General features: G+C 35.2%; 2 protein-coding genes across 3 annotated transcripts in view; one reads left to right on the plus strand and one right to left on the minus strand.

Moving 5' to 3' along the window:
• Positions 1-927: 927 nt before the first annotated feature.
• On the minus strand, positions 928-8,089 carry LOC114478437 (AT-hook-containing transcription factor-like). Of its 2 annotated transcripts, XM_028471526.1 has the most exons (6): positions 8,008-8,089; positions 6,689-6,794; positions 3,182-3,556; positions 2,902-3,086; positions 1,428-1,502; positions 928-1,208 (listed from the first exon to the last, which is right to left on the minus strand). In XM_028471526.1, exons 3-6 carry the CDS (start codon positions 3,534-3,536, stop codon positions 1,185-1,187), a joined length of 639 nt encoding a protein of 212 aa, XP_028327327.1. In that variant the 5' UTR covers positions 3,537-3,556; positions 6,689-6,794; positions 8,008-8,089; the 3' UTR covers positions 928-1,184. The 2 variants fall into 2 exon arrangements, with proteins under 2 accessions (XP_028327327.1, XP_028327328.1); XM_028471527.1 differs by lacking the exon at positions 6,689-6,794 and having other exon boundaries at positions 8,008-8,053.
• Positions 8,090-9,519: 1,430 nt separating this feature from the next.
• atg5 (ATG5 autophagy related 5 homolog (S. cerevisiae)) overlaps positions 9,520-22,853 on the plus strand; it is a 28,786-nt gene continuing 15,452 nt past the window's right edge. The window contains exons 1-7 of the mRNA XM_028470636.1: positions 9,520-9,821; positions 11,184-11,288; positions 11,750-11,931; positions 13,007-13,134; positions 13,481-13,559; positions 15,611-15,773; positions 16,923-17,017. Coding sequence (XP_028326437.1) covers positions 11,824-11,931; positions 13,007-13,134; positions 13,481-13,559; positions 15,611-15,773; positions 16,923-17,017 — 573 coding nt within the window. The 5' untranslated portion in view covers positions 9,520-9,821; positions 11,184-11,288; positions 11,750-11,823. The remainder of the gene's footprint in view (positions 9,822-11,183; positions 11,289-11,749; positions 11,932-13,006; positions 13,135-13,480; positions 13,560-15,610; positions 15,774-16,922; positions 17,018-22,853) is intronic.

Consider the following 22,853-nt stretch of genomic DNA (forward strand, 5'->3'; position numbering starts at 1 on the left):
GCTTTAGACACGTTAATCCCAAATATCTGCTTTAGGTACTACCACTCACTTATTCCCCCTGTCCACAGCCACCACTATTATAGCTAAGCTTCACACTTGTCTCTATACTGGCTTGATTACACAACATAATAAGCACAATATGTTCTACAACTTCACATCTCACCCTCACTGTAAAATAATCTATTCTTCCCCACCCTTTCTATTTCCTACCTTGAGTCTCCCTGCTCCCTTTCCCCTCCCCCTCCCCCTCCACCTAGGTGTAACACTGCTCTCCCTTTTTATATCTTCCCTATAATAAAATATTTCTTACCCTTCCTTAGGGAGGGCTGGTGATGGTCACAATTAAGCAATAAAAAAAAATCAATTTATCTTATTGCAATAACAAAACATGCATTGCTGTCTCATAATGATTGCACTTCTTGGAGTGTTGACCTTTGACAGCAGGTGCAGACAAGTGAAAAAAATAAATAAATAAAATTAAAATAAAAGCTGCTAAATGATCTAAAAACTTGTTAAATGATCTAAAAAGCTGTTAAATGATTTAAGAAGCTGTTAAATTATCTAAAAAGCGATTAAATGATCTAAAAAGGTCCTAAATGATCTAAAAAGGTGTTAAACGATCTAAAAAGCTACTAATTGACCTAAAAAAGCTGTGAAATGATCTAAAAAGCTGTTAAATGATCTAAAAAGTTACTTAATGATGTAAAAAGCTGCAAAATTATCTAAAAAGTTACTAAATGATGTAAAAGGCTACTAAATGATTAACAGGGTATATGCAGGAATCCTGAGGTTAATTTCAATACCTTTTTAAAACTTTTTAAAAAATCTTTCAAAAACAATATAGGACCTCGTCACCATCTTTAACAGTTGTAGTTTGTAATTTAACAGGAATGAGGTAAGTGAGAAGGAATAAAACAAAAGAATAAATTAAATTAAAGGCAGGTTTATTGACACAAGTAACAACAGTTATTCAAGGTCCAGAACTTCTTCCAACGTGATCCAAAGGTAGGACATGTTCCTGATAGCGTGTGATTCTCCATCAGCTCTTTCAGCTTTTCTTCGTACCATCGGCACCAGGTGTTGGACTTGATGATAAGTTTGACCATTCATGACCCAGATTGTCCTTCTGCCTGCTCAGCATTAATGTGAAGTGTGTCGCACACTTCAAGCAGGATTCATGCTGATTAGACAGAGTGAGTCAGGTTCTCCTGTGGAACACACACACACACACACACACACACACACACACTGATTTTCAGTCCAGGAGCAACATATGACCCAGTTTGATCTGAAGTTAAGCCAAGAAAACCTCACAACTTTTTAAGGAACAAACATGTTGTTACATTCATCCAAACCATAAAAAACTACAACAAAATACACTATTTTAAAAACACACAAAATAACTATGAACATAAAAAATTAACTACCTTGGCCGTGAGACGCAGATGGTTGATGGTGTTCTCTGCTTCTGCATGCTTATTCAGCAGTTGCATGTAGATCTCCTGTAGGAAGAGAAGAAGAACAGATGAGAAAGCGAACACTGGATGCCCCTATACTGGCTAACCATAGACCAATCAGCAACCTTCCATTCATGGCCAAGATCATTGACAAGGTGGTCTTCAACCAACTGAGTCAATTATTAACATTCAACAAAATATTTGATAAATTTCAGTCAGGTTTTGGTTCTCATCACAGCACAGAAACTGCTCTTATCAAAGTGATCAATGACATAAGGTTGAACACTGATTCAGTAAAAGCATCTGTTCTCATTCTATTGGATCTAAGTGCTGCATTTCACACTGTAGATCATACAATTTTGTTGCACAGATTGTAAACATGGGTTGGACTAAATGGAAAAGTAAAGCAATGGTTTAAGTTCTACTTGGAGGAGCAAAGTTATTTTGTAAGCATTGGAAACTAGATGACACACAACTATGTCTATCATTGAACCCAGATGACTATGGTCCCATTGAGGTGTTGTGTGACTGCTTAGAAAAAGTAAACTACTGGATGAGTGAAAACTTCCTTCAACTAAACCATGACAGGATGGAGGTGATTGTCTTTGGTGACAAGGAAAAGAGGACTGCTGTCAGCAAGTATCTGAGTCTGGATCTTTAAAAGCTAAAGACCAAGTCAAAAACCTTGGTGTTCTGATTGACTCAGATCTGACATTCAGCAGTCAGACCGAATCTATCACAAAAACATTTTCTACCACCTAAAGAACATCTCCAGAGTGAAAGGTTTAATGACTCAGAAAGATCAGGAGAAACTGGTCCATGCTTTCATCTCCAGCAGACTGGACTATTGTAATGGTCTTCATCAAACATCTACAGCTCAGGTCTTAACCAGAACAAAGAGGTCAGAACACATTAGTCCAGTTTTAAAGTCTTTACACTGGCTCCTAGTCAGCCTCAGAATAAACTTTAAAGTTCTGCTGCTGGTTATAAATGTGTGAATGGGTTGGTCCAGAATACATCAGTGAGATGTTAGTCAGGTATGAACCTAGCAGGTCTCTCAGATCTATGGACACAGGTCAGATAGTGGAGCCCAGAGCTCACAGTAATCATGGTGATGTTGTATTTAGTTGTTATGCTGCAAATAAGTGGAACAAACTGCAGCATCACATGTCAACATTTTTAAATCAAAGTAAAAGGAACTTTTTTCTCTACTGCGTATGATTGAGAGGGAGATCTTTAGTCATGTTGATGATGTAATGTGTTTGTTGATGATTTTAAATGATTTTACTGATGATTTTAATGTTCTTATTGATTTTAAGCTGTTGAATGTTTTCTATTGCACATTTTGATCATGTAAAGCACATTGAGTTGCCTGGTGTATGAAATGTTCAATACAAATACAGTTGCCTTGCCTTGAGATGATGTAAATGAGAAAGACTGTTACCTGTAGCTGATCAACAAAAGTGATGGCCTGCTGAAGGCGACAGATATTTGAAGAGGAGGATCCATCTGCTGTGTGCTGCAGGACGTCCCTCACCAAGTCAGCAGAAGATTTAAAAGGTAAAGGGGCCTGGGGGCTCAGGGAGTCCTCCCTGAGGGTGCGTCGGCTTTTTGGAGGCTTGTACTGACCTTTGAAGAATTGAACCCTGGACTTTACCTGAGAGTAGTCAGGTGTGGGGAAGCTCACAGGTGTTTTGCTTGGCTTTCTGGACGCTTGTACTGGCCTTTGAAGAATTGAACCCTGGACTTTACCTGAGAGTAGTCAGGTGTGGGGAAGCTCACAGGTGTTTTGCTTTGGCTTTCTGGACGCTTGTACTGGCCTTTGAAGAATTGAACCCTGGACTTTACCTGAGAGTAGTCAGGTGTGGGGAAGCTCAGAGGTGCTTTGCTTTGGCTTTTTGGACGCTTGTACTGGCCTTTGAAGAATTGAACCCTGGACTCTACCTTGGAGTAGTCAGGAGTGGGAAAGCTCACAGGTGTTTTCCTGGATACTTTGTGATGAGGAGGAGAAGTCCTGAGCTCAGCTGTGGGGGTCTCTCGGGTATGCTCTGCCAGCTGCTCCATGCTTGGGTTCTCCATGTTTCGCTTTATATCAGGATCTGATGCAAAAGGAAAGAGGAGATGAAGTGATAAAGAATATGATTTGTAGGAGACCATGTCTGTGGCTGATACCACATCATCCCTCTAACTACAGGAACAATCTATCCCCTGTTTGTCTTTACCCCTCCTTGCAAACAGAAGAGAACAAATGGCACAGGAGTTTAGGACCTGGAGAGCACATGCTTTCTCCAACATTTAACAAAGATACATTCTAAAAGTGAACACAAATTTCTGATAAGTGTTTGAAATGTATTTTTCTATACTGCCACTAACTCTCTTTATTCACAGAAAATCAAGGAAACCCCTTTGAATAATTATTTTTGCAGTTAAAGTGTTCTTATTGAATTTCTCTCATTAATATTGGATAAAGGATATCATGTTTGGTGTCAGAATAACCGGGAAAATATGATCTCTGCTTTCATCTTGTTTTGAAGGTTATAATCTAACCGTGTTCTGAATTATTTACATATTTCTCTTTCCAAAAGACCTCCATTCAAACTCATAAGAACACACCCACTGACAAACCACAACCCATGACTCATTCAAAGCAATCTAAATGGCTCCCGAAAAAACACGTCGACCAATAGAAACGCTTAAATTCCAATCCTTGAATTTTGGTGCTGGTGCTAAGATGCTCATCGCAACGCTCTCTTTTTCTTTTCTTTAGAACATTACAGTGGTTTTATTTCATTAGACTTGAAATACGCTTGTGCATCCAGAGAAGAAAAAGCTCCTGTTCCAACGACTGAGCTGAACCAAGAACCAGACTTCAAGAACCAAGCCTGCACAAACTCAACACAAGAACCACATCATAGAACAAAAACCTGCATGAGCTGAGCCTGAAAGCTGACAGAGTAAAGCACACTGGAGTTGAAGAAGTCCACGCAAAGTCAGTTTGGACCCGTGGTGAAGATAACACAAACCAGAACCAGGGAGAACTGTGCTGATTCTGAACAAGGACAAATGCCTGTGAGCCAAACCACTGAAGCTGACCAGGCCCAGGAATGGAACCTGCGGACACCCATTGGTCCAGAACCACGACTTGTGGCATTAGACTTTTCTTCCACAACCAGTCTGTCACAGAGAAGGACCATTACAGACTCATCCAAACTTTGAGGTACCCTCTGGATCAAAATTCCAATTGGGCCTAATGTAACTACAGCCACCTTGTTCCATCTCCACACTGATCTTATCATAGCTATCACACACACACACACACACACACACACGCACACACACACACACACACACACACGCACACACACACACACACACACACACACACACACGCACACACACACACACACACACACACACACACACACACACACACACACACACACACACACACACAGTTCAGTTTCAGCTTTCTACTTTTCTGTATCTTTCACTGTTTTTCACTTACAGCCCTTCAAACAGGAATACTGTCAATTATAATTGGAATTGATTATTTTAATCATGGGGTAGCTATAATTATAATTGTAATTTTAAAAATCTGTTCCAGTTGCAATCGTAAATAAATTGTAGTTGAGTTTAGATGACAAACTGTGTAATTGTAATTGCTTTGAAAACTTTACAGAAAATTGTCAATTATAATTTAACACAAAACTGGGGAATCATGGTACAGTTCTATGTACAGTTCTACACATATGTAGTTAATTATTATTAAAATATGTTTCATATCAAGCTTTCACACTTTTTACCATCTAAAAAAAATAAAAATCTACAGACACAAAAAAGGCTCAAACACCCACATCATAAATATTAATACCTATATTTTCATTGATTAGGAAGCCTAACAAGGTAACCAATAGATAGGAAATAAATTAGATGATTTATATTTGTTTGTATTAGAGATGCTAACACGAGGAAGATTCACTATTATTAGGTTATTTATTTCAGGCTCAGTAATTGTGATTAATTGTAATTGAACTTTAGCCACTACACCACCGTGTGCACAAAACTGTATCAAAATGATCCAATTCAGACTAAAAGTTAAATGTTAAAATAGTTTAAAAGTACTGTAGTTCCAAATATCTTTACAGTATCAGCTCATTCACACCATTATTTAAATATGTCAATAAAGTTACAATATAATAATCACTGGATTGTGTAAAATCAGTGAATTAGTCATAAAAATTGACATTATTCAAAACTCACTTTGGTCTCAAACGTTGCTCACTGATGACATCTGCTGGTCAATGTGTATCGAATGTTATTTATGCACATAGAGAATCTGTAGGTTCGACTCTGCTTTGAGCTTAGCCTTAAGTTGCCATGACAACCTGTCAACATTTAGCTTTTTGGAACTGCCTTTTATTGACTAAATATGAGCTGGAAAAGCATTTAATTGTCCAATGATCTTTTTCTAGTTTATTTATCTGAATTCTATGTTCAGTTATTTTAAATACTAATTTTGTGAAGGTGTACAAACATGACAACACAGTATAATGTACATTATAGTCTATTTTGTTTTTCCTTTTTGAAAGCTGCATTTGGAATTAAATGGAGTTTATTTAACCAAACCAAATTAAATCACCAATAATCTGAGCCAATATTTTTAAAAATTTAATTGAGAAATGCCATGGAGCCTACACAAAATAATAATAATAATAATAATAATAATAATAATAATAATAATAATAATAATAATAATAATAATAATAATAATAATAATAATAATAATAATAATTAAATGAATCAATAAGAAAAGGGATAATGCATGACAAAGATTGTATATTTCAATTTAAGACTGCAACTGAAAATCACGTTAAAGAACTATTACAGGCCATCATGGATAAACCTGCTGGGATTGACAATATTCAGACTAAATAGTTAAAGTTAGTAGCTGCTTTAACTGCTTTACCTGTTTCTCATATAATTAATTTAAGTTGGACAAAATGTCTTCTTCCTACACAATGGAAGACAGCCAAGATTATTCCTCTAATTAAAAACAACAAGGAATTCTTCTCAGGAAAAAAACAGTAGACCTATTAGTTTGTTACTGTGTTGAGTACAATCATGGAAAAAGTGGCGTATGATCAAATAAAAGAATACTTTTTACAAAATGGACTACATTCAAATTATCAACATGCACATAAATGAGGTCACACTATGACAACAGCACTCACTCAGATCACAGATGATTGGCTGCAGGAAAGATAGTGAATTAGATCAGTGTTTCTCAAATGGGGGTCCGTGTACTCCTAGAAGTAGGCGATGGCACTACAGGGGGTACTAGAAATAAAGTGAGAGGAAAATTAACAAATAAAAGCATTTTAAAATGTGGTTTAATAATATTTATTTTTAGTTAAAAATGATAATCATACGAAATATTACCAGCAACTCACAAAATTGCAAAAAAAAAACAACACACAAATAACAGAACAATATACTGAATAATAAAAAGAAAAGACAAACAAGAAAATACACAAACTGACACTAAAAACACACACACAGAGCCTAATATTCACTATTACCAGCAACACACAAAATAACAACAAAGACACACAATAAATGAAAGAAAAATACACGAAACCTCACTAGAAAAACCACACACACACACACACACACACACACACACACACACACACACACACACACACACACACACACACACACACACACACACACACACACACACACACACACACACACACACACACACACAGTTCAGTTTCAGCTTTCTACTTTTCTGTATCTTTCACTGTTTTTCACTTACAGCCCTTCAAACAGGAATACTGTCAATTATAATTGGAATGGATTATTTTAATCATGGGGTAGCTATAATTATATATGTAATTTTAAAAATCTGTTTCAGTCGCAATCGTAATTAAATTATAGTTGAGTTTCGATGACAAACTGTGTAATTGTAATTGCTTTGAAAACTTTACAGAAAATTGTCAATTATAATTTAACACAAAACTGGGGAACCATGTTACAGTTCTTTTTACAGTTCTACACATATGTAGTTAATTATTATTAAAATATGTTTCATATCAAGCTTTCACACTTTTTACCATCTAAAAAAAATAAAAATCTACAGACACAAAAAAGGCTCAAACACCCACAGCATAAATATTAATACCTATATTTTCATTGATTAGGAAGCCTAACAAGGTAACCAATAGATAGGAAATAAATTAGATGATTTATATTTGTTTGTATTAGAGATGCTAACACGAGGAAGATTCACTATTATTAGGTTATTTATTTCAGGCTCAGTAATTGTGATTATTTGTAATTGAACTTTAGCCACTACACCACCGTGTGCACAAAACTGTATCAAAATGATCCAATTCAGACTAAAAGTTAAATGTTAAAATAGTTTAAAAGTACTGTAGTTCCAAATATCTTTACAGTATCAGCTCATTCACACCATTATTAAATATGTCAATAAAATTGTGTAAAATCAGTGAATTAGTCATAAAAATTGACATTCAAAACTCACTTTGGTCTCAAACGTTGCTCACTGATGACATCTGCTGGTCAATGTTTATCGAAAGTTATTTCTGCACGTAGAGAATTTGTAGGTTCGACTCTGCTTTGACCTTAGCCTTAAGTTGCCATGACAACCTGTCAACATTTAGCTTTTTGGAACTGCCTTTTATTGACTAAAGATGAGCTGGAAAAGCATTTAATTGTCCAATGATCTTTTTCTAGTTTATTTATCTGAATTCTATGTTCAGTTATTTTAAATACTAATTTTGTGAAGGTGTACAAACATGACAACACAGTATAATGTACATTATAGTCTATTTTGTTTTTCCTTTTTGAAAGCTGCATTTGGAATTAAATGGAGTTTATTTAACCAAACCAAATTAAATCACCAATAATCTGAGCCAATATTTTTTAAAATTTAATTGAGAAATGCCATGGAGTCTACACAAAATAATAATAATAATAATAATAATAATAATAATAATTAAATGAATCAATAAGAAAAGGGATAATGCATGACAAAGATTGTATTTTTCAATTTAAGACTGCAACTGAAAATCACGTTAAAGAACTATTACAGGCCATCATGGATAAACCTGCTGGGATTGACAATATTCAGACTAAATAGTTAAAGTTAGTAGCTGCTTTAACTGCTTTACCTGTTTCTCATATAATTCATTTAAGTTGAACAAAATGTCTTCTTCCTACACAATGGAAGACAGCCAAGATTATTCCTCTAATTAAACACAACAAGGAATTCTTCTCAGGAAAAAAACAGTAGACCTATTAGTTTGTTACTGTGTTGAGTACAATCATGGAATAACAACAAAGACACACAATAAATGAAAGAAAAATACACAAAACGACACTAAAAACACACACACACGCACACGCACACACACACACACACACACACACACACACACACACACACACACACACACACACACACACACACACACACACACACACACACACACACACACACACACACACACACACACAACATCAAAACAGTGAATATCCAAGTGGTTTAGATGGAGTACACTTGATTTGTTTTCAATTTTCATTTTCCAAAATAAAAAAAAGAAAGAAAATGAAGCGCCTACCAGAAGCAGACAAAGTAGTAAAGTACTCACCATTATTATTTGAACAAAAGTCCAGATACTCCTTGTAAAATTAAAAAAAAAAAAAAAAAGAATCAATAAGAAATACTAAAAACGACTACAATACAATATATAGTTTACTGTCCACCTCTTCCAGAAGGAAGGACAAGCTAAACTTCATTCATATTAGAGGTGAAAATGTTCAAACACAGGGTAGTATTACAATATTGAAAAACGTTGAAATAAAAATCCAATACTTGGCTTCAATTTATTTATTTATTTTACTTAATCATAGATCAATTTGAGATTTTTAATCTATTTATTTAAGTTGGAGTAGTTGTTAGTTTATTTTTTATTTTTTAACGTCGCTCTGTTAATGTACCCTGACGTCACGTGAGCGGAAGTCTGTCACTCGCTAACAGGAACACCAGCTGATTGAAAACAACTCGTATTCTTCTACCATTCAGCCTGATTCCAAAACATCGATTAAAAATTTGTTAGCTTTTCTCAAACACGACTGCTCACTTTGGTCACCGAGGATACCGTTCTGCTTTACCGACAACAACATCGCCTTACAGGGGACCGCACATGTTTACAGTAAACAAGTCCTGGCTGTATTTGCAGCAGCTGAGTTAGCTCTACTTAGCTTTAAGCTAACACAAGGCGCTGCACTGGAGCTGCGCAGTTTAACAGGAGAATAGTTTGAAGGACTTAGCAGGTGAGCATTTTTATTCCTACTGCTTCGTTTCCCTGTAAAGACAACCTGGCAGTTTGATAATACGTATACATAACTATCAACAGCTTGGATACACTAGGGCTGAGTCATGTTTCAGTGCTTGCACTAACCCTTTATCAGGCAAATGTCTTCATTTTGTTAAAAGCCCATCATCATCTTTGCTGGCATGAGTGAGTCCAAGCCGATTTTATATTCTGAAATAGCTTTCTTTAAGAAGAGTTACTGGGAATGTACATAGTACAGCTACATTTGTCACTGTGTCTAAAATTACGCCATTTATATCAGTAATTGTGAGATGATAAGTCGATGAGATGATTTACAGCGTCTGTAACTAATTTTACTGTTGAGACTAAACTAAATAATTCACCTGTGATTCACCTAGCACAGGTTTGTAACTGTCATACATATTAGAGACCCTGGTATTTTTGTGTATGCTCCTCTAACACGGGCACTCAACCTTGGGGTCAGGACCCCATTTGGGGTCGCGAGACACTGGGAGGGAGAAACTAAGAATATATATATATTTTTTTAAATTTGAGCCCTTTTTTTCTCATTTTTAACCTTCTTCTGCAACTACACCAAACTTGCCATACGTTAACCTATTATCATCTCTTTTTCTCGCCATATTTTTTGCTCCTTTTCATGCATTTTTGCTGCATTGCTCCCATTTTTGCCACTTCCCCATCACATTTCAATGCCTTTTCTGCACATTTTTTCCGCTTTCATGACATATTTGGCACTTATAAACTATTTCCACCACTTTTTTTTTTTACCTGTCACATATGTTGACCCATTTTTGTCACTTTGAATCTCTTTTTGTACTTTTTTTTTATTTTTTTTGCCAATTTAACCTCATTCATTCATTTGTCATGCCTATTATTTGTCAATAATGACACTTTCAACCCTTTTTAACTGCTTTTTCTGTCTGTTTTTGGCCTCTCTAATTTGCAATTTTTAACCTATTTCTGTGGTTTTTAAAATCCCATTTCACCACCTTATCCGCTAATTTTGGTCATTTTTAACCAATTTTATTTCTGATTAAAACAAAGATTCACATTTTAAAGATGACAGATTCAATTGATATACTATGGTATGGTGCACATAATAATAAACCTCCTGGATAACAGTGGATATTATTCAAATAAATAAATAAATGTGATTATCACAGATTGTTAAAGAAATGGACCATCTTTTAGTTGACTTTATGGGTGAGCCTCCAAAAGCTCTCCGCTTTATTCCCCCAGTGGTGATCCTTGGTTTTTGGCACCTTTATTTTGGGATGTCACGGGCTGAAAAGGTTGAGAATCACTGCTCTAACACAACTTTTTGTTTGTCTCTCTTCAGCTAGTCCTGTGTAAAGGACTAAGTGACCAGTCACTTCAGGACAAACCCTCCCCTCAGTCCTGGGAAAGGTTAAATTGGCTCAAGAAAGAGCCCTTATGATTAGGGGTGAGTATTGGCAAGGATACATGTTGCAATACGATACTTGGGTCATGATACGATATTATCGCAATATATCGCTATATTCTACCCAGTTAATATCAAAATTTAACGTAGCGAGGAATTATTAGTGTTTTTGCACATTTTCACTAAAAAAAAGAAAATGCAGTGTTACACACTGCCATCATAAAATAAAGTGCATAAAGTAACCATTGCAACACATTGAAAGCATTGTGTTCACTGAAATATTCCACAAATACACAAAAATATTGATTAAATATCCAAGAAGAAATTTGAAATAAAAAATCGGCACCCAAAAAATTGCGATATATCGTGAAATCGATTTTTTTTTCTTCACACCCCTATTTATGATTATGAACAGCTCACCTTTTTTAAGTAAGATGTTTTGCTGTTGTAATGTTAAGAAGTTTCAATAATATTTCTCTATCTGCTTTTCCTGCTGACAAAAGGACCTCCATCTGCCTTTGGACTGAGGCCTTGGTGAATTTAGTCTTTATGTACCACGGGAAGCAGCAGCAGAAACATGGCAGATGACAAGGACGTGCTGAGAGATGTTTGGTTTGGCCGGATACCTTCCTGCTTCACTCTCAACTCAGACGAGGTCACTGAGAGAGAGGCTGAGCCCTACTATGTAAGTAACTCCTCAAAATCACAAGGCAAATCAATGGTTAATCACTTTTTCTAAATGATTACCCTGGAAGGCTTGCTGGGATGCTATTAACGTCCACTCGCGTTGTCTGTTTGTCTGAAGATTTTCAAAGTAGGGGTGCACCAATTACAATTTTCTGATCACCGATCTTTTAAAAGCCTGACCTGCCGATTACGATTTTGGCCAATCCCAATTTTTTTAAATACAGTAAGTGACAGCATACACCTTGAATGTCTCAATTTTATTTTATTGTAAAACATTGAACAATACCCGTAAAACAATACAAACTTGTTGTTATAACTGCACATGAGGTAGTTATCTCAAATATAAATGAAAAGTTTATAACATTGCTGTTCAAAATCCTAAATTATATCAGTTCCTTTAGTTCCTTCATTTTAAAAACAAACAGAACTTGTGCCACAAGTTACACTGCAGACCTCTTTTTAGCTATTCGCTAAAAATAATGTACACAGCAGTATTTTGGTTTAGAAATAAAGACAATTGGAGGTTGGAGGTAGATGATAAAATAATAATCTACAGGTCAAACTAACAAAACATCTTAAAGTGCCAATAAAGTGTCCTGAGTTTTAGGTTTCCTTGTAGTGCCAAAAAAAAAGTCCAAATGTAGCAGCATAGTGGGTATTTAAATGTAAAAATGTTAATCTAAAAATAACTTGCAACAGCAAAACTCCTAAAAGTCAAACATTCTACAAATAAAATAAAGTGCAGCATGTGTAACATTTTCAAAAGTCAACGGGTAATGACAGAATTAACAATGCACATGTTAGTTGTTTTCACAGACTTATTTCAGTCACTTGTTCATTATTGGCAGGTTTTTATTCATGTGCAAAGGCATGAACTTCATCGTTTTCCTCATAGTCGCTTTGCTGTTTTCACTGCTCATAAGCAACAGGCCACTGGCTCTTTGCTTGTGCATTCGTATTTCAAAGTGTTGTAATGTAATAAATTGGGTGTGGATGCACATATAATCACATTACTGATGATAAAAAGTTGAGATCACAGCTCTGTTTTCACGATGTGTCTCTCCTTCTGTCAGCTGATGCTGCCCAGGGTGAGCTACCTGACTCTAGTCACGGACAAGGTGAAGAAACACTTCCTCAAAGCGATGAGGACAGACGAAGTGGAGGAGATGTGGTTTGAGTACGAAGGGACGCCACTCAAATGGTAAAAAAAATAAAGATTGTTACCAGAAACATTGTTCAAATCATTGACAGAATGTAATGTTGAGAAATATTTGCAAATTAAATGCTTTTAAGACCAGTATTTCTTGCTAAATCCACATTTTTAATGAGTAACAATGTTTTCTTTGTTGAAAATAAATATAAATGTATTAAATATCATTCTCTTGTTCACCTTTGAGCCCAAAAACCTTACCTTTTATTGTTTAACTGAAAAATAAGAGCAACACACAATATAAACACGTGTGGTCAGTTTGATTGGATAGATACAATGTCAAATACAGTAATTTTTTTGTTTAAAATTGTTTATTTTGTGTATTTCCTGCAAACAGGCATTATCCCATTGGAGTTCTGTTTGACCTTCATGCCTCCGCGTCTGCCTTACCCTGGAGCATCATCGTGCACTTTAAGGTGAGAGTGAAAGAATTACAAGGAGTTTTCTGCTTCACAGCAGCCCTGTCTGCCTGCAAGGCTTTTATTGTTGTTGTTGTATTGGGATAAAATGTGTGTAATGCTGACTTACAACAGGGTTCCTCTGTCAGACGTTGGTAGAAAACAAAACAGAGCTAAAATTAGTCAAGAAATCAGATTAAAATTGTACACAGTCATAGCAGAAATAACAATAATCCATTCAAAATTAGTAGTGAGTATTTGCAATGATGTTGCGATACGATAAGTATCACAATACTTGGGTGACGATACGGTATTATTGCGATATTCTACCCAGTGAAGTATAAAAATTAAACGTAGAGATGAAAAATCAAGTTGTTGTATATGTTCATCAGAAGATATTAATCATTCAGAGGACAAAATGAGTCAAAACTTATTGCTTCAAAACATTTTATTTATTATTTATTATTAGTGTTTTTGCACATTTTCACTGAAAAAAGAAAATGCAGTGTTACACACTGCCATCATAAAATACAGTGCATCAAGTAAACATTGCAACACATTGAAAGCATTGTAACCACTGTAATATTGTACAATGCACGAAAATATGGATTAAAAAAAAATATATACATATTTTTTTTAAATAGAAAAAAAAATCGCTTTTTTAAATTAAATAAAATCTATTTAAAATCGATTTTTTTTTTCACACCCCTATTCAAAATTCTGCTAAACAGCATACATTATTCCTATTTTAAATTATTTGCACTGATTGCCTGTTGTTTAGTTTTCACATTGATTTTATAATTATTTTATTAGTTTATAAAGCACTACACAGCCTCGCCCCAGGCTATATACCAGAGGTAGTTTAAGTTTATGAACCCAGCCGGACCCTCAGATCCTCTGGTACTACTCATTTAACTGTTCCAAAGATCAAAACTAAAAGGTTTGGAGACTCCAAGACGGTTGAACAGCCTGCTGGGAGATCTGAGAGGAGCTCAGAGTATCATGATTTTTAAATGCAAGCTAAAAACTAATGATGTCCCTGATCCGATATTGATATCAGATATCGGTCCGATATCAGCCAGAAAACAAATATTGGATTTGATCAGACTGCATCTAAAATTTCCGATATATAATATATTTATTCAATTGTAGAATACTGTAGATATTATGTTGAAGGTTAAATGTATGTAACCAATTGGTTAATATTAAATGGGTAAGTTTTTCTCATCCCTACTGTTGCTGACTATTATTCTCTGTTTGAGTAACATCACTTGATCAAAGCCTTTTCTAACATTCCACACTACAAAATAAGTCATAAAACCATGTATGATTTGTGCTGATATTGTATCGGGTCAATATTGGTATCGGCCAATACTCAAGGCTGCAATATCGGTATCATATCGAAAGTGAAAGAGTTGTATCGGGACATCCCTACTAAAAAGCTATTTATTCAGTGTTTTATGTAGTGCATTTTTGTATTTTTTTATGTTGATTTCTTAACTTTTAATGTTTTTATGCTAATTTCTTATGTTTTTATGCTAATTTCATTGTTTTATATTTCAAATGTTCCCTTCTCTGCTTTTTTTTTTTTTTTTTTTATCTCAGACTCTTTCTTATTTTGTCATCCTTTTAATTATTTTATTAAATTATCTTGGTGTCCATTAATCTCTAAACCTTTTTATATATTTTTTTTACTTTTTTCAATCGTTAGCAAATTATTGTGAAGTTCTTTGATCTACAATTGAATGTGTAAAACAGGTGTTATATATATGTAAAGGCTGATTGATTGATTGATTGATAAATACATGTGTAAATATACAGTATATTACATTGCCTGCGTCAAGTAAATTGCTATTATGCTTAATTTTTATTTTAGGTATTTTTCTAACGACATAACATAATCTGAAAAGTTAGTTAACCAAACGTTTATGAGCTTTTTTGCCATAATGATAACGCAACATAAAATAGTAAATTATTATGAAAGATTGACATCCTGTTTAAATGTTTGAGTTTTTTCTCCCTTCGTCCCCCTATTTAATATTTACGTTTATTGTTTGATTGTGTGCCAGAGTTTCCCAGACCGTGATCTTCTCCACTGTCCCACCAACTCTGTGATAGAAGCTCACTTCATGTCGAGCATCAAGGAGGCCGACGTGCTCAAGCACAAAAGCCAAGTAGTTAACGACATGCAGAAGAAAGACCACAAACAGTTGTGGATGGGCCTGCAGAATGGTGAGACACACACACACACACACACAAACACGCACATTCCACTTTTCACTCTCACATTCTTTAAAGTTGTCAAACCTCTTCCACGCACACGGGCTGATCACCCACTGCTGTGTGGGTGTGGCTGCTGCTCTAAGGGAAGCTAATGAGTTAGCAGAATTAACTTCTATGAACATTCTGTGTGAAATTCCTCAAGATCAAGTTGATCAAATAAGGCACCAGTAAACACTTGTGATGCAGCAGATGTCCTCTGGCCCTGTCTGTACCGCATATATCGCCCTCTTTTGGTCTATAATGGGAGCGGCTCATGTTTATGTCTTGTGACCATTAACACAGAAAACACGGTTCCCATTCATAGTATGTCACTGAAGCAAAGAAAAAAAGATAAATAATTTTCTGGGTCCTTAAGGTTTTGTTACTTTTTCCTTTGGCTTTGATTGTGATGAACGTGTTTTCAACCGTACATAAGCAATTTTTCTTCTTCTGATGTGCATATGTCAAACTCAAGGCCCGTGGGCCAAGTCTGGCCCACCAGAGCATCCAGTTTGGCCCACAGGAAGATTTTGTTTAAAGTAAAAAATACAGCAAAAACAGGACTTTTTGGAAATTACCACATGAGTTGTAGATAAAATAAGATGGGGGGCTTGCAATACTACATTATTTACAGTAATATTAAATCACAATTGTTTTTAAAAACTTGAAACATTCTCACAAATTATCCTACAGAGTTCTGGCAAATTACATTGCACATTTCAAGAAAGACTAAAGATGCTCTATGGTAGTGTTTTATTTTTATTTATTGCTGCTATTTAACCATGCCAGTTCTTTAAGATGGGAAGCAGCATAATTACAATAAAAATACTAAAACAATGAATAATAGCAACAATAAAACTTGCTCACATGAAACACCTGGGTTTTAAAGTCTTTCAATGTAACCAGAGTTTGAAGTAGAAGTTCAGATTGTAATCATTTCCAAACACATACCAAGGTTTCACTTTTAATCACCATTTTACTCAAAGACATCTAGTCAACTATGGAATTTAATGCTCAAATATTAGACACCCCTGTATTGTGGTTTTGTGGTTCAAATCTGTAAAAAGGAGAGCACTGCTCATGTATTTACTGCCAGTTCATCTGATTGTGTTTTTTCAGATAAGTTTGATCAATTCTGGGCCATGAACAGAAAGCTGATGGAATATTCCACGGAGGAGGGAGGCTTCAGATACATTCCCTTCAGAATATACCAAGTAGGTGTTCCCACCCTGTCTCTGCAATAATCTATTTTTTATCATTTTAAAATCTGTTTATAGAAAAATGCTAAATCACTATCAGAGATCTGGTTGGGTTTCCTACCTGGCATGATGGCAGTCAAAGTTATTTGTCTGCCGTTGTTTTATTCTTAAAACAGTCTTTGTTTCCAGTCATGTTGTTTTGTTTGTGCTTTCTATACTTTGCAAAGCTGAAATTGTTTTGGGGATCTCAGCTAAAAAGGCTGCTTTGCCTTGTTTTGTTTCCCTCAGTCATTTTGTTTGGCTTTATTTATCCACAGATTTATGACAGACACAGACAAGTCCAAGACTCTGATTATAAGTATATGTATATACATCTGATATACAGGCATTACCAAAGTGAAGGAAGGTTGTTTTTTATATCCCATAATATCCCTCAGAATTGTGTTTTCCGATTAGTTTTGACATTCAAGTCTAAAAAGAGTACACTTGATGTGCTCACTTTAAAATTTAAATCCTCTAGGTGGAGCCAGAGGTCTGTATAAAAACCCCTCAATTCCTTAATTCATTCACACTTTGATAATCCACTTTCTATACCAGGGGTACTCAATTACTAATCTTCATGGTACACAATTAATCTTTCAAAGATCAATTTATCTTTTTTATATTAATTATTATAATTCAATTTATATAAATATACTCCTTTGCAAAATTCTTAAAAAATCTTGAGATATGATTAGCCTACTAAATATGTAGATTGCTACTTTTTGTTGCCTGATTTGATTTATTATTACAAAATAGTCTAAATTCATTAAATTTTAAATAAAACAGGTTATTTCCAGTATTGTGTAATGTGTACATTCTATTACTTGGCACGTTTACAGGTGCTGACCAAACCAAAACACACACGTGAGGGAGTCACAAGTTTGCAGTCCTCAAAATATGTGGCTCGGGGGAACAATCCAGATGGGGGGAGGGGGGGAGGGTCACCTTTTGAGCACCTCTAGTCTGTTCTAAACAAATCAAATATCACTCTCCTAATTGGTTGACAGGAAGTCAATACTTATTTTTACAGTACTGCAACTGTCCAGAGTAATTTACTCAGCGGTCAGATTTATCTGAAGGTGACCCTGTACATCATATGTGTCAAACCCAAGGCCCGGGGGCCAAATCCAGCTCTTTAGAACCTCCAATTTGGCCCACAGGAAAAAAGTTTAAGAGGAAGAGAGAACATGAATTAATTACCACATATTTAAGGACAATGTTTACAACTCTTTCTCTCTTTTTTTTTTAATTACATCATTTTCCCACAAAACTATTCAAAATAGGGATGTCCCGATATAACTTTTTCACTTCCGATGCAGATATTGCAGCCTTGAGTATTGGCTGATACCTATGTTGATTTGATGCGATATCAGTACGAATCATACATACTTTTATTACTATTTATTTTGTAGTGTGGAATGATAGAAAAGGCTTGATGAAGTACTCAGACTCAAACAGAGAAGAACAGTCAGCAACAGTAGGTATGAGAAAAACTGACCATTTATTATTAACCAATTGGTTACATACAATTTACAAAAAATGGTCACAATCAAGGATTTTCTAAGTGTTGATTTTGCAGGGACTGATATGTCACTTGTTGCTTGGATATTGTCAGCACCTTTCTGTATATATCAGTTATACGTGGAAGTAAAAAAAATAGGGCACATTAGTGTTAAAATTGCACTTTATTTCTAACTAATCTGAGCCCACTTGGGCTCAAACTGCACTGGATTTGGCCCCTCAGCAAAATGAGTTTGACACTCTTGCTGTACATGATACGTAGATGTTAAAGATGGCTGTATGATCAAGGCTGTAAGAATATAGAAAAATGTCAAATAATATTGAAATGGTTAGTTGACGAAAAATGAATAATGATTTCTTACATAATGCCTACACAGATTAACGCAATAAAGCCAAGTGTTTCATCTTTTTAAAGCAGGTGACAACACTTTTTGCATGATTTTTTGTTCACTACATTCATTTTGCATTGGCAAAAACCAAAGATAAAAATCAAACCAACTTTTTATGACATGTGTGTTTAGTTTCTTTTTCTCTTTTTTGTCAGATGTTCATAAGAATATGCAGTGGCTTGTTCTCCACTTACTGTAAGGTTCATCATTTTACATGTGTTCTCTTGTTTTTGACTCGTGGTCATGTGTCTTTCTGAGGAAAGCGCAAAAATCCCCTGTGCATGTACAAACTGTGACTTCAACTTCCCGCGTTACCTGGCTGCTTGTTGGAAGTTAATCATTCTTTCCTGTACATCTGATACCTCTTACTCTCATGATGTTGAGTGCAGAGAGCGAGCCCCAGGGTTCAGCCAGGGATACGGAGATGCAGACGGTGTTTCCACTGAACTTCCATCGTATTTATTTAGACGGCGAAAAGTCCCTAAACAAGAAATGCTGATGATTAAGCGGCTTCTTCTGCTTCTTTTCTGGAAAACATTAGCTTCCCAGACAGCGTAAAGCATATCCTGAATCAATCACTTTTTAATGCACTTCTGGACTTGCTAAACAAATAATCCTGACATTTTGCAGGTTTGGGATAATTCCTTATTCATTAAAACCTTTGTTATTCCAAGGATTACCCTACATATTGCCTCACTGTGTATGTTTTACAGTGCAGTGTGTTTTAGTTAGAAATGACTCAATTCAATAGTCATAATGTAACACAAAACTCAGTATTTAAGAAAAAACTACAATAAGAACTTGGGTCAAATGTGCAGTTTAATCAGATTAGATCTACTTTTGGCAGTTTAAGGAAATAGGCTTTTTTAATGATTAATTTAAGCTTTGTTTTCCACACTAAATTTTGACAACACAATTTTCTTAATTTTTTTCTCAACTAGATTTAAAGTTGGAAAAAGTGAAAGTATTGAATACTGTTGTTTGAGATAATGTGTGGTGTTTTATTTTGGAAAAAGAATAATGTTTTTTAAAAAAACATAAATTTAATCAGTTATAGTTAATCAATTATACTAGAGATTTCAGGCGACCCCATTTGATTTTACAACCCCAAGGTTGAAAATCACTGTTACCCATAGTGACGCTGCCTTTGTATGTTAGCCCTGTGATGGACTGGAGAACGGTTTGTGGTGTAGGCCAAGAAAGGCTCAAGCATTCTACGTCTTTGTACATCACAGGATATCACGTTTTCTGGAATCATAAGATGCAAAATTGCTTGGAATTAATGTTACACAGTATTTTGTTAAGTTTTACATTATTTATTTTGGAAGGGTTTTTTTTTTTTTTTTGCTAATTTGTTTCTCATTGTAATTAGGGCTGTAAATCAGCAGTTTCATGATGATACGATATGATATCAATTCTTTATTCTTTCAACAGTGTTACGATATTTTAATCACAAAGTTTTCCACAATCCGATTTCAATATTGTTTCGATTGAGGGACCTTTGATTGATTTAGAACAATACTATACACCCATTTAACACTATCAGTTACATTAATTCATCTATTCTCAATGGGATGATCTCAGCTTACTCGTGATACCAAAGCCGGACACACTGTGGCTAAACTGGCAATCCATCTAATAGCTGACATCCAAAGGCAAGCATGAGCACTCACACATTCACTCCTATAGGAATTAAATGTAGTCCAATTATGTGTTTTGGGGTCGTGGGAGGACACCGAATTACTGACATTAAGAAATATGTAAAACTCGGAGCAAATGTGAACACCTAAGGCATTTTTAACTTTGTTTCAAGGAAAAAACCTAGCATGATAACTAATGTGATATAAATAATTGATTACCAGTTGGAAGTTTTAAGAAATGTGTTAGAAGAAGTCTGAAAAGTTCAACATGGAGCTGAGTGAATGAGGCAGATAATGACGGAACAAAAACTTTGAAAAATTGAATAATATTGAAATGTGCATTATTTCAATAAGCATGAATAAAGCTATTTGGATACCACTAAAATGGGACCTATGAGTTATGCCAACAGCTAAAAAAATAAGAAATGTGTTTGATAGGAGAAAATATAGAATAGTTGGTCTAATAAATTGTTAAAGAATGCATCCATATAATTAATTCCCTTTTATCACCCAAAGCTGTAAAAGCCCTGTAATGAACATGGGAGCACATTTAAAATCATTAATATTGTTTGACATTTAAAAAAGCTGAAATACATAAATATTCTATCAAATCAAAAAACAAAACTGGGGTTAAAACAACATCTTCCAAGCTGTTAAATATTTTAAAGCAACAGAAATCCCAAAATAGATACTTAAAAATAAAAAATAAAAAATGTAGAAATAATTTAAATAAAATAGGTACGCAAGGATTTTTTTTTTCTGGTAGAAATGTTTGTATTAGTTACTACTATTTGTATAGATTTTAGTGCTTTTAATAGCACAATTTTGTGGTTTTAATAAGCTAAATTGATTATTTGTGAGGATAACTTTTGATGGTTCTGCCGACAATGGTAATAAAAGTATCCAAAGGGTAAAAAGACAAGTGGTGTCTTGTCATTCAGATTTGTAGGCAAGACCAAACTTGATGCAACAAAACCAGCAAGGGCAAAAAGACGACATAAGAACAACAAAGCTTTTTTTTCCCCCCCTCAGAAGTCACTGAGTAACACTTAACAAGGGACTGCCCTTTGAAAGTATGCGTGTGTGTGTACAAAGACACGCACACACAAAAGCAGACACAAAGTCCTTTAAAGTCAGCTTGGGGTCTGTAACCTGTAACTGTGTTGGATGCAGACAGATTAATGTCCACCGTCGGCCCAAATAATAGGGCTCGTTTCTGACTCGCCTGTTGGAGAATGATGATACCTCATGAGTCTTCTTCACATCGCTAAACTGTGCCTGGCTCTCAATGTGTCCTGTTTGTTTTTTTTTTTTGTTTTTTTAAATATTTCACTGTTTGTTTCTTATTTCTCATACAACTTCTAAAGCAATTTCAATTTTATTTTCAATTATTATTCCAAGATATTAACTCTGTCAGTGCCAACAATTTTCTAGAATTTCTACCCCCCTCAGTGCCACCAGATTTATAGCATTTTTACAGGCAGGAAAGAAAAATGTTTGTAGCTTCTTTTGTTCTTCTGTAATCAGCAGTTGAATAGAGCAAGTTTTACACAAATCGCCAGTTTCAGAGAAAAACGTTGAGAAAACAGGCTTCATCTAAAAAAAAAAATCTCAGTGACTTTTAAGCATTTTTTTTAAGTGAAAATTACTATTCTCCTTTTATAGACGCTTCACATTGTTGCCGTACAGGTACGGCTCTCTGTTGCCATTACGTGACTCGGTACTTACTCACAAACACCCCCCCCAATGCAAGAGGAGGCGGGAAACTTCCTATCCGCCTCTGTTGTGGTGCCTCGAAGGTGCCCCAAATGCAGGTTTATTGCCTTCCAGATATCATGTAATGGCTGACAGAGATGAGAGGGTGGTGATGACTACACAGTGCAATTACAAAATTTGGGTAATGCTGGAAACATTTGTGCGTAATCATGCCAAAGGCAACAGGTGATACTTTAGTTTTGCGTAGGAAGAATGTGTCGGTAAATTTACTGCATTGACCTCGTAGTTAAACAATGACTGTCAATCAAAAAAACTTCCATTGTTTGAGTTGAAGCTGCCAAACAAAGAACGAGTTCATGTTTTAGATTTTTGAAAAGTGTGGCACTGGCACACTGCCATAAAGTGAAGAGTCTGGAGTTAACCTGTTTTTTATTGTCTTGTCAGGTTGTGTAATATTTGGAAGACTTTGTATGTACGTGATGCTTCATTTGTTTTTGTGATTATGGTATTACACAAATGCAACAAGTAAGGGCTTTTATCCTG

The sequence above is a fragment of the Gouania willdenowi genome, chromosome 16, assembly GCF_900634775.1.
Source record: "Gouania willdenowi chromosome 16, fGouWil2.1, whole genome shotgun sequence".
NCBI classification, from domain to species: domain Eukaryota; kingdom Metazoa; phylum Chordata; class Actinopteri; order Blenniiformes; family Gobiesocidae; genus Gouania; species Gouania willdenowi.

Bases quoted from the DNA above. Each gene is read 5' to 3' on its own strand.
- LOC114478437 (XM_028471526.1), bottom strand. From the start codon at position 3,536: ATGGAGAACCCAAGCATGGAGCAGCTGGCAGAGCATACCCGAGAGACC. The intron at 3,087-3,181 runs GCCAGTACAAGC...AATTCTTCAAAG, and splicing joins CAGGGTTCAATTCTTCAAAG to GTCAGTACAAGCCTCCAAAA. The intron at 1,209-1,427 runs GTAGTTAATTTT...TGTGTTCCACAG, and splicing joins ATCTGCGTCTCACGGCCAAG to GAGAACCTGACTCACTCTGT.